Below are 12,466 nucleotides of genomic sequence, written 5' to 3'. Positions count from 1 at the left end.
CAAATGTTCAAATATGTATGAAATCTTATGGGAGTTAACTGCTAAGATCATCCAGTCCCTAAGCTTACACACTACTTAACCTAAATTATCCTAAGAACAAACACACACACACCCGTGCCCGAGAGAGGATTCGAACCTGCGCCGCGACCTGCCGCACAGTCCATGACTGCAGCGCCTCAAACCGCTCGGCTAATCCCGCGCGGCGTTTGGTTTCCCCTCAAGTGCTTCCTTCGCTTAACCGTCCTTAGCATACGGGCTTGTTCACGGGATTGTTCAGCTTTTAAGCATCTGTTGCATCGAGAGGTACATCTCATTCTCCTTCCTCCTTCTCATGTGCTCGCTCTTGGTGGAGCCAGTGTCATGTTTCTGTGGGTCCCTGGTCATGTCGGTCTGCCAGGAAACGAGGCTGCTGCCAAGACTGCAGTCCTCGTACCTCATCCCGGCAGAACCTCTATTCCCTCCGATGATCTCTCCGTTGCCGCCTGTCACGCGGTGATGTCCCTTTGGCATCGCCAATGGTCCTCCCTTCGCGGGAATAAGCTTCGGCTTCTTAAGCCTCTCCCGGCGCCTTCGACGACCTCCTCTCGGCCCTCCCTCCGGGAAGAGATCATTTTATCTCGGCTGCGTGTTGGCCAGTGTCTTTTTAGCCATCGTCATTTGCTCACTGGCACTGCGCTACCACGATCTCCGCATTGCGCCCAAATTTTAACTACCCGCCACTACCTGCTGGAATGCCTTTTTTTCACTAATTTACGTTCAATCTTGGTTCAAAATGGTTCAAATGGCTCTGAGCAGTATGGGGCTTAACATCTGAGGACATCAGTAGCGGTCACGCGGTTCCAGACTGAAGCGCCTCGAACCGCTCGGTTAGTCCGGCCGGCTACGTTCCATCTTGGGTTTGCCATCTGATTTATCAGCTGTTTTAACACATGACGCACGATCTGTCGCCCACGTTTTGCTCTTTATCCGCCGAAGCAATATGGTGAAGGCCATTTAATTTTTCGTTTTGGATCTCCATTTTTATTTGGTATTTTTAGCCCTTTTTCCACGTTCCTTGTTTAGATGTCTCCAATTCCTTCCATTGGGACTGACATATAGTCGTTGCCCATGTCTCTGTGTTTGCGTTCTATAGTTTTGGCTTGGGCGCGTATGACCTCAGTTGTTTTTACGCCCTAAAACAAAACAAACCAAACCAACGGTTTCAGACGTTTGTCCCTAAGCAGCACTAAATCTGAGATGCCCCTGTGGAAGAATCCGGCTGACATGGTACCGCCTTAAAAAAAAATGTTCAAATGTGTGTGAAATCTTGTGGGACTTAACTGCTAAGGTCATCTGTCCCTAAGCTTACACACTACGTAACCTAAATTGTCCTAAGGACAAACACACACACACACACACACACCCATGCCCGAGGGAGGACTCGAACTTCCGCGGGGACCAGCTGCCACAGTCCATGACTGCAGCGCCCCAGACCGCTCGGCTAATCCCGCGCGGCAACCACCTTCAAATTACAGTCTTGGCTTCATCGTCGCACGTGAGTCGCCGTCCTGACAAAAACTCCTTCAGCGGGCGGAAAACGTGGAAATGACTAGGGGCGGGGTCCGGATTGTATGGCGGGTGGGCAGACTCCCAGCGAACTGACCGGGTGTTGTCAGCGTTTCTGACTGCCACATGTGGCCTCGCATTGCCGTGGATCATAACCATGTCGTCCAAACATCGAGAATTCCTCGGCACTTCTTCCTGATCACGCCCCGCAAACATGACAGTGTCGAACAATACCTGTTAGCACCGGTGATATCCAGCAGGAGCGGTCCACGGCGATGCCAGAAGACCGTTAACATCACTTATTCAACGATTTTTTTTCTTCTTTTTGTCACTGGCGAACTTGAATGTTTCCACACCATTCTGGCCTGTAATTCACTATCCATGTTTCATTGCCAATGACACTGTAGGTCAGCAAACTGCCACCCTCCGCGGCATACCGCTGCACATGATTCAGTGAAGCCATCATTCACTTGCCTTTCATCAAGTCGTCCAAGTGATTAGGCGCCCACCGACATGAACCCCTCCGGTGTCCTAAGGACCCGTGAACCATTTCGTAAACACTCCCATACGACATACCAAGCTCCCGGGTAATGTCCTTGAGGTGCACACGCTGATCTGCTTTCACCATTGCATCCACGTGGGAAATGTTGTCGTTAGCCAGCGGCCTCCCCTAATGCTCATTGCGATGCAAATCTTTACAGCCTTTCGGAAACTCACATCGTTACCACCTCACATGTGGATTTCGATGGGCGTTCACCCCTTGCTCCTTAGAAAACGACTCTGACCACGTTGCTTATACGGCGTGTACGTGTGAGGCACAACCGCCATCTTCAACAACTGACCGCAGCGCCATACTGCGGAGTTCCCGACAGATAAGACAGGGCCGGCACAAGAAATGTTTACCGCTGGGAGTGGATGCACTAACTTCGCATTTACAGGCTTAATTTGACCACAAAGGGATAGGGGCAAAAACGTTTTTAAGTTTCTCTCGTCAATCGTTAAAATTTTCACTACCAGTTGTTCGAAAAATCTTTCGTGTCGTCCTTTAATAATAAATTCACTTTCATTTTTCTGTTTTTCTTAATTTACGACATTGCGCAGTATACCTTTGCTTAATGGATACTCTTTGCACTGTAAACAAACTGATCGTATGACTAATCGAGTGCCAAGCACATATGTCATGAAGTGAAGTGTGACACAGTGATTTACTTGCAGTATGTGTTCTGTTTGCAATTCAATATCTAATACATCAGCTTTCATGACCATCAGGACATAACAAAACTAATGACTATCCACTGGTACATATGTACACTACTGGCCATTAAAATTGCTACACCACGAAGATGACGTGCTACAGACGCGAGATTTAACAGACAGGAAGAAGATGCTGTCATATGCAGATGATTGGGTTTTCAGAGCATTCACATAAGGTTGACGCCGGTGGCGACACCTACAACGTGCTGACATGAGGGAAGTTTCCAACCGATTTCTCATACACAAACAGCAGTGGTCCGGCGTTACCTGGTGAAACGTTGTTGTGATGCATCGTGTAGGGAGGAGAAATGCGTACCGTCACGTTTGCGACTTTAATAAAGGTCAGATTGTAGCCTATCGCGATTGCGGTTTATCGTATTGCGACATTGCTGTTCGCGTTGGTCGAGATCCAATGACTGTTAGCAGAATATGGAATCGGTGGGTTGAGGAGGGTAATACGGAACGCCGTGCTAGATCCCAACGGCCACGTATCACTAACAGTTGAGATGATAGGCATCTAATCTGCGTGGCTGTAGAACTTAAAACTACTTAAACCTAACTAACCTAAGGACAGCACACAACATCCAGTCATCACGAGGCAGAGAAAATCCCTGACCCCGCCGGGAACCGAACCCGTAAACCCGGGCGTGGGAAGCGAGAACGCTACCGCACGACCACGAGCTGCGGACAGCCACGTCTCGATTCCTGAGTCAACAGTTGGGGACGTTTACAAGACAACAACCATCTGCACGAACAGTTCGACGACGTTTGCAGCAGCATGGACTATCAGCTCGGAGACAATGGCTGCGGGTACCCATGAGGCGGCAAAACAGACAGGAGCGCGTGCGATGGTGTACTCAACGACGAACCTGGGTGCACGAATGGTAATAAGTCATTTTTTCGGATCAATCCAGGTTCTGTTTGCAGCATCATAATGGTCGCATCCGCGTTTGGCGACATCGCGGTGAACGCACGTTGGAAACGTGTATTAGTCATTTCCATACTGGCGTATCACCCGGCGTGATGGTTTGGGGTGCCATTGGTTACACGTCTCGGTCACCTTTTGTTCGCGTCGACGGCACTTTGAACATGTACGTTACATTTCAGATGTGTTACGATCCGTGGCTCTACCCTTCATTCGATCCTGCGAAACCCTACATTTCAGCAGGATAATGCACGACCGTATGTTGCAGGTCCTGTATGGGCCTTTGTGGATACAGAAAATGTTCGACTGCTGCCCTGGCCAGCACATTCTCCAGATGTCTCACCAGTTGAAAACGTCTGGTCCATGTTGGCCGAGCAACTGGCTCGTCATAATACGCCAGTCACTACTCTTGATGAACTGTGGTATCGTGTTGAAGCTCCATGGGCAGCTGTACCTGTACACGCCATCCAAGCTCTGTTTGACTCAATGCCCAGGCGTATCAAGGCCGTTATTACGGCCAGAGGTGGTTGTTCTGGGTCCTGATTTCTCAAGTTCAATGCACCCAAATTGCGTGATAATGTAATCACATGTCAGTTCTAGTATAATATATTTGTCCAATGAATACCCGTTTATCACCTGCATTTCTTCTTGGTGTAGCAATTTTAATAGCCAGTAGTGTATTACATACTTGTGGTGTCTGCTGATGTGCGTGGTGGTGGTTTCCGCAGGTGGCCTGCAGAAGGGCCGCGTGCTGCTGTGGTGCGCGGGCACGCTGGGTGTGCTGGCGGCGTGCGCTGCCCTGGTGGTGGGAGGGAGGCGGCTGGCGCGCTGGTGGCGGCTCGCCAGGGGTGTCCAGGTGAAGCTGCCGCCCGGCCTGGCGCCGCCGCCCGCCGACAAGCGCGACCGTGACGAGGAGGGCTGCGTGCGCACGCCCTGGCTGCTGTACGGCCGCGAGAAGGCGGCTGCCGCACCCCGGTCGCCCTCGCACGAGGAGACGACGCTGTTGCGCGGGGGCGGCGTGGCGCGCTGCGACAGCGGGGGCGGCGGCAGCAGCGCGGGCACCGGCAGCGACTGCGCGCTCTCCTCCCTCACGTCGGCCACCACCGCCGCCTCCGACAGCGACGGCGACGCGGAGGCGGACGCGGCAGGTGGCAAGCCGCGGGCTGCTCGCCAGTGGAGCACCTTCTCGGACGGCTCGGTGTCGCGCAGCACGCCCAACCTTTGGGAGGCGGAGGCGGCGCCGCCCCACGCGGCATACTGCCGCGCCGGACTGCCGGAGGCGCCCGCCGCCGGCTACGTCACGGTCGCCAGCGCCCCCTACGTCCGCAGGGGCAGCCTCGACGGCTGGCCACACACCGTCGCGGCAGCGGCAGCCGCACCGGCCATCCCCGCAGGGTGAGTACCACTAGACACGTCCCTTCGACTCCTGGAGGCAATCGAAGCAACATCGGGAATGAAACCTGGCAACAAATTCGTCATCTTCGTTTCCACTTTGTCCAACATCAGGCCGGATTGGGACAAATGGTTCAAATGGCTCTGAGCACTATGGAACTTAACATCTTAGGTCATCAGTCCCCTAGAACTTACAAGGGAACCTCCCCATCGCATCCCCCTCAGATTCAGTTATGAGTTGGCACAGTGGATAGGCCTTGAAAATCTGAACACATATCAATCGAGAAAACAGGAAGAAGTTGTGTGGAACTATGAAAAAAATAAGCAAAATATACAAACTGAGTAGCCCATGTACAAGATATGCAGCATCAAGGAGAGCGTAAGCTCGGGAGCGCCGTGGTCTCGTGGTTAGCGTGAGCAGCTTCGAATTGAGAGGTCCTTGGTTCAAATCTTCCCTCGAGTCAAAACTTAATTTTTTTATTTTCAGGCAATTATCAAAATTCGGGCACTTACATACAATCATCTTCGCTCTCCAAAATTCCAGGAGATGTTCAGAATTCAGGATTTGACGGTCTACAAGCGGTAAAATTTGAAAACGTTAAAACATATGTTTTGCAGAGCACAGGGAAAATTGTGCGACTGTGAAACTGTTGCATTCGTTTGTTGCAGTTTATGTAACAAACTCTTATCTTTTCATCACTTTTTTGGGAGTGATTGTCACATCCTAAATCGGGCAAGGTAGAAGAGTCTTTTTACCCATTCGCCAAGTGTACAAGTTAGGTGGGTCGACAACATATTCCTGTCATGTGACGCACATGCCGTCACCAGTGTCGTATAGAATATATCAGACGTGTTTTCCTGTGGAGGAATCGGTTCACCTTGCGACCAAATGTTTTCGGTTCCCATTGGAGAGCCACGTCCTTTCGTCTACTAATCGCACGGTTTTGCGGTGCAGTCGCAAAACACAGACACTAAACTTATTACAGTGAACAGAGACGTCAATGAACGAACGGACAGATCTTAACTTTGCGAAAATAAAGAAAGTAAACTTTCAACTCGAGGGAAGATTGGAACCAAGGACTTCTCGTTCCGCAGCTGCTCACGCTGACCACGGGACCACGGCGTTCCTGAGCTCGCATTATTTTTGATGTTGCATATATTGCTCATGTACTACTCAGTTTGTATATTTTGTTTATTTTTTTCATAGTTCCACACAACTTCTACCTGTTTTCTCGATTGATCTGTGTTCAGATTTTCAAGGCCTATCCACTGTGCCAACTTATAACTAAATCTGAGGGGGGTGCGATGGGAACGTTCCCTTGTTAGAACTACTTAAACCTACCTAACCTAAGGACTTCACATACATCCGTGCCCGAGGCAGGATTCGAACCTGCGACCGTAGCAGTCCCGCGGTTCCGGACTCTATCCGCAGCTCGTGGTCGTCCGGTAGCGTCCTCGCTTCCCACGCGCGGGTTCCCGGGTTCGATTCCCGGCGGGGTCAGGGATTTTCTCTGCCTCGTGATGACTGGGTGTTGTGTGCTATCCTTAGGTTAGTTAGGTTTAAGTAGTTCTAAGTTCTAGGGGACTGATGACCTCAGAAGATAAGTCCCATAGTGCTCAGAGCCAAGCCAAGCAGTTCCGGACTGCAGCGCCTAGAACTGCACGGCCTCCGGGGCTGGCGGATTGGGACATTTATGGTACTTCGCCTCTTGTGAATAAGATAACAACACCTAACGCTCAATAACCGCCGCGCGGGATTAGCCGGCACGGTAGCTCAGCGTGTTCGGTCAAAGGGTTTAGCTACCCTCTGTAATAAAAAACTGAGGGAACGGATCGACGAACAGCCTGAACGAGTGTCATCGGACGTCCGCCACGAACAAAGTCAACGAACAATACAGATGAGCATCTCGCTTCCACGCTGATACTCAGCGATGAAGCAAGCTTTCATTTATCTGGAAAGGTTGATCGTCACAATGTTAAACTGTGGGACACCGCATATCCTCATGAAGTTGTGGCGGGCGCTCGTGCGGGATTACCCGAGCGGTATTCCAGCACGGTAGCTCAGCGTGTTCGGTCAGAGGGCTAGCTGCCCTCTGTAATAAAAACAAACTGAGTTAGTGGATCAACAACGAGCTGAAACGGGTGTCTTTCGACGTCCGTCCAGAGCAGATACAATGAACGAAAACGAACAAAATGAGATTAGAAAAAAAAGCGGCCTAATGAGCTGCAGTCATGGCCTGCGCGACTAGTCCCGTCGGAGGTTCGAGTCCTCTCTCGGGCATGGGTGTGTGTGTTTGTCCTTAGGATAATTTAGATTAAGTAGTGTGTAAGCTTAGGGACTGATGACCTTAGCAGTTAGTCTCATAAGATTTCACACACATGTGAACAGTTTTGAACTCTCAATGACCATTCAAAGTATCATAAAAATCATTACAGTTGAGAAGTCAAGAAAGACGTGTCTCCAAAAGCCACATAGCTATATGAAGGTGCTTTATTCGCTACTACCGGTTTCACCTCAGTATAGACCTATCTTCAAGTTTGTAATGGTTATATTTCCGTAATGTAAATGGACCGCTACGAAGTCCCAGCTTTCGGGAAGTCGTCAACTTACACAATTTTATTATTACAACCCACCATTGAGGTTTGACTCTTAACATGAATAACATCCCGAAACCTGGAACTCCGTAATTGTCAATCTGCGAGGGTGAGTCAAAATTTGTAATAACAAACCGAAACTGCGCTCCGTTATCCTGTAAGTTGGTAAGCGTGCTACAAACAGCTTGCAGAATGGCCTGTAGGTGGTAGCATAGTGCAGATGCACACATACCGTCGCAGTATCAGTATAAAGATGGCCGCACCACTTGCGACTTGCACCAGGGAAGAAGAGCGTTCTGTTATTATGCGTAGTGAAGATGTGAAACCTATTGAAATTCATCGATGAATGAAGGTTCAGTACGGTGATGCATGTTTGTCACAGCAGCAAGTCTACAAATGGAGTAGGAAGTTCGCAAATGGTGTGACTTCAGTGGAAGATGCTCTTCGTCTAGGTCAGGCACAACGAGTTGTGACTCCACAGAACATTGCAGCAGCTGAAGCCATAGTGAAGGAAAACCTCCGAGTGACAGTGAATGATATTGCAGCATGTTTACAGATTAGTCATGGGTCAGCACACCACATTGTGCATGTTGTGCTCCAGTTTCACGAAGTGTCTGTAGATGGGTGCCACGGCAGCTGACTCCTGAAATGAGAGAACGATGTGTTGATGCTTGGGAAGAACTTCTTCGACGCTTTGAACGAGAAGGTGATGGCTTCCTTGCAAGAATCGTTACTGGGGGACAAAACCTGGCTTCACTTCCACCAACCGGAAACGAAGAGAGCGAGCAAAGAATGGCGTCATTCCTCATCACCAAAACCAAAGAAGCTTCGAACAGAACCATCAGCAGGGAAGGTTTTGCGACACTCTTTTGGGACGGAAAAGGCGTCATTTTCGTGCATTACATGCCTAGAGGGTCCACTGTCACCAGTGCATCATACAGAGATCTCCTAAAAAATCATCTGCGGGCTGCAATCAAATCAAAGCCACGTGGACTGCTGTCAGAAGATGTCCTTTTGAAACATGACAATGCAAGGCCCCTCACTGTCCGTACAACTGTTGCAACAATCAAATACTTGCATTTTGAGTGTCTTCCTCATCCACCATTCTCACCAGACCATGCCCCAAGTGATTTCCATATGTTTGGACAACTCAAAGACGCAGTAGGAGGAAAAGAGTTTCGTTCTGATGAAGAGGTACGCCACGCGGCGCATGAGTGCTTGCGCAGACTACCAACAGAATTTTTTCTAAAGGAATTTATGCACCTTGTAAGCTTTGGAGGACTTGCATTGAGCGTAGGGGAGATTATGTTGAAAAGTGATAAAGTTTTGTACCACTTCTGCGCAATAAATAATATTTTAATAAAAATTTAAGTTTTCATTTGACTCACCCTTGTACATTATAGAAATAAAACTATTATAAACATGAAGATGCGTCTATACTGATGTGAAACCGGTAGTTGCAATTAAAGCACCTACATACAGCTACGCGGCTGTTGGAAACAGCTCATCATTCTTGGCTTTTTAGTTGTTATAATTTTTGTAATTCGAATGATTGTTGGGTGTTGAGTGTTGCTATTGTTATTAACAATGTCTCTGATCTGTGGTTTTCCTCCCGAGAAAGTTGTTTGTACTTAGCCGCTTTTCCCTGTCTTTCCACCATAGTTCTTCTATAACCGATTTTTTCCAGTCCAGATTCCTTTTTCTTAAACTGTTTCCCCTGGGTCTTCCTCTTGCCCTCTTGTTATCAAACTTGAACGCCACCAGACGTGCTGGTATTCTTACATCTTACATTCGCTTTACACGTCCATGCTATTTTAATCTTCCTTATCAGTTCCATCATTCAGCTTTTCTACTCCCATTTCCTCCTTAACTTATTCATTATTCGCTTTGTCTCTCCTCATTTTTCCTAGCACACTTCGTAGGAATTTGATTTCACAGGCTTTCATTTTAGTATCCTCTCTCACGTCTACGACGCTTATGTCAGTATGGATGTAAAGTACGTCGTGTACAGCACTTCCTGACACTTCATTGACACATCTCATTCCCAGACTAAACCAAACACACGCTGATAAAATGTATTGCTCTGTTGTACCATTTAGTTAATTTTTGCCTTCATGGTTGCATTCTGAATTACCACACTTCCTAAATGTTAAAATTTGTACACAATTTCAATATCCTGTCCTTTAATATTAGTTTGTCCTTTCCCTTCTCGGTTACGTATGGTAACCAGCGTAGTCTTGCTTTTCTCCACTCCGCATTTCATGTCGCATTTCTCTATTTTTAAAAATTTAAAATATGAATTCCTCTTATAAATCCTTACTGTTGCTTCCTCACAAGACGGTACCATCGGCATACAGCAATAACTCTATCTCCCTTAACATATGAGCTTCAGTTGATTCTTTCACAATTGTCTGCTCGTTACGTTAGCTTCAAAATTGTGTCACGTTTTAACAAAGGAAGATGCCGTGCAATATTGACTGTTTTATTTCATATTTACTGACGACACTCTAATAAACTTTGGGAAGGACATAGGCTACATATTATTTTGTTAATATATTTGGTATATTAATATATATAGACTATATAAAGGTGAAACGTTGTTAGTAAACATCTCGAAAAGTGCTAGACTAATTTACTTCAGGTTTTTACATGATATTCTAATAAAAATTCATATAGACATAAGTTACAATTTTCTTAAGCAACAGTCGAGTGTGAGAAAGAGAGTAGAGTACTGAGAAAACGTGCGGTATCGTTACTTTTCTCGCAGAGAGTTTTAACTACGATAGCGGGTCATTTAAACAGACAAATCGCTTCCCCTATATATATTATTTCTCCTTTATATATATTATTTAAACAAAAATTATATACATATGTGTCGTTTTTCCTTCGTCACAGTCGGTTTTAACAGAAAACAAGGAAGCTGTTTTTTATGACTTATCGGCTTCTGACTGGAATACTACTGGGAATCTGAGTCGTCTGAAAATTTGTAATCCTATCCGTTTAGATTGAAACTATGCGAAACTGTCATTGGGGCTACCATCCTCAAAGACCAAAGAAAGCAAGCAAGATTAGCTTTAAATGCTGCGTCAACATCGAGCACAAAAAAATGGCGCTGAGCAGTATGGGACTTAACTCCTGAGGTCATCAGTCCCCTAGAACTTAGAACTACTTAACTAACCTAAGGACATCATACACATCCATGCCCGAGGCAGGATTCTAAACTGCGACCGTAGCGGCAGCGCGGTTCTGGACTGAAGCGCCTAGAACCGCTCGGCCACCACGGCCGTCCGACGGAGCACAAGCTCAGAATGTTTCAGTGATAGAGGAGGAATTCGGTTGCGCCGTTTCAAATGAATCATCCCGGCATATGGGTGGAGTAATTTAGGGAAATTAAGGAAAACGTAAATCAGGTTGGTCGGACGTGGATTTGAACTATCGTCCTCCCAAATACAAGTCCATAGTGACACCACCTCGCTCAGTTCACAGATCCAGCAGGAGGAGAGGTCTCTCATACCCCATACACGAATAATTCCAGCCGTCTTACTCATCCATGAAGGCAACAGTGCTGGCTAGCTATAGTACCTTGGGGAACAATTCCATTGTGGAGTGTTCCATTGTTTCCAAATCGGTTCTCAGCTGTTCTAGTTTTCTCGGTCGTGTTGATACAGCAGAACGCTTAAAGCTTCTTCTTCTTACGTCTGCCGAAGGATGTTGCATTTTCGCTGCTGATGTCCCTGAGAGGGAACTAGACATGATGATAGCAATTTGTTCTGCGGACTCTACAAATCGGAAAACGCTGAACACAAGAAACAAATTGTACAAGTGCAAGAACACACGATTTGTGAAGTCGAGGCCTATGATACGAGGGTAATTTCACCTCCACTGCCGCGTAACATATAACGGTGAAGAAAAGTGCACTCAGTCGACAAACTTCGCTCTTCAGTTTTATCTTACTTTTGCGAAGATATTCGCTACAAACATTAGGAGCTCTTATGTCACATCCGTATTTGAAAGACTTGTCGAATACAGTTAAGAGAAGTGAATGTTCCACTAAAAGAAACACTTAGCTACTTAAGTATCTCTCATGATGAAAAGAAGGAGGTTTAATAGTCCTGAAAAACAGTTACGTCTTTTTTTACGTTTGTCATACTTTATTTCGATATCCTTTTGGTGCGATTTGTGGATCGATCAACTATACTATGTGATCAGAAGTATTCGGACACCTGGCTGAAGATGACTTAAAAATTCGTGGCGCCCTCCATCGGTAATGCTGGAATTCAGTATGATGTTGGCCCATCCTTAACCTTGATGGCAGCTTCCACTCTCGCAAGCATACGTTCAATCAGGTGAAAGAAGTTTCTTGGGTAATGGCAGCCCATTCTTCACGGAGTGCTGCACTGAGGAGAGGTGTCGATGTCTGTAGGTGAGGCCTGGCACTAAGCTGGCGTTCCACAGAATTCCTAAGGTATCCCGTAGGATCCGGGTCAGGACTGTGTGCAGGCGAGTCCATTACAGGGATGTTATTGCCGTGTAAACACTCCGCCACAGGCCGTGCATTACGAACAGGTGCTCGATCGTGTTGAAAGATGCAATCGCATTTCCCGAACTGCTCTTCATCCCACCACCGCATCCGAATTTTACTGTTGGCACTACATACGCTGGCAGATAACGTTCACCGGCCATTCGCCATAACCACACCATGCTATCGGATCGCAACATTGTGTACCGTGATTCGTCACTCCACACAACGTTTTT

The 12,466-nt window shown here is 47.3% G+C and overlaps 1 protein-coding gene across 1 annotated transcript in view; it reads left to right on the top strand.

Annotated features, from left to right (window-relative positions):
- The window catches only part of LOC126267869 (cytokine receptor-like), a 238,964-nt gene that overhangs the window by 38,377 nt on the left and 188,121 nt on the right, over positions 1–12,466 (top strand). The window contains exon 3 of the mRNA XM_049973179.1: positions 4,453–5,119. Within this exon, the coding sequence (XP_049829136.1) occupies positions 4,453–5,119 (667 nt within the window). The remainder of the gene's footprint in view (positions 1–4,452; positions 5,120–12,466) is intronic.

The sequence above is a fragment of the Schistocerca gregaria genome, chromosome 4 (genome assembly GCF_023897955.1).
Source record: "Schistocerca gregaria isolate iqSchGreg1 chromosome 4, iqSchGreg1.2, whole genome shotgun sequence".
Taxonomy (NCBI): Eukaryota; Metazoa; Arthropoda; class Insecta; order Orthoptera; family Acrididae; genus Schistocerca; species Schistocerca gregaria.
This window is presented reverse-complemented; position numbering and strand designations above follow the sequence as displayed.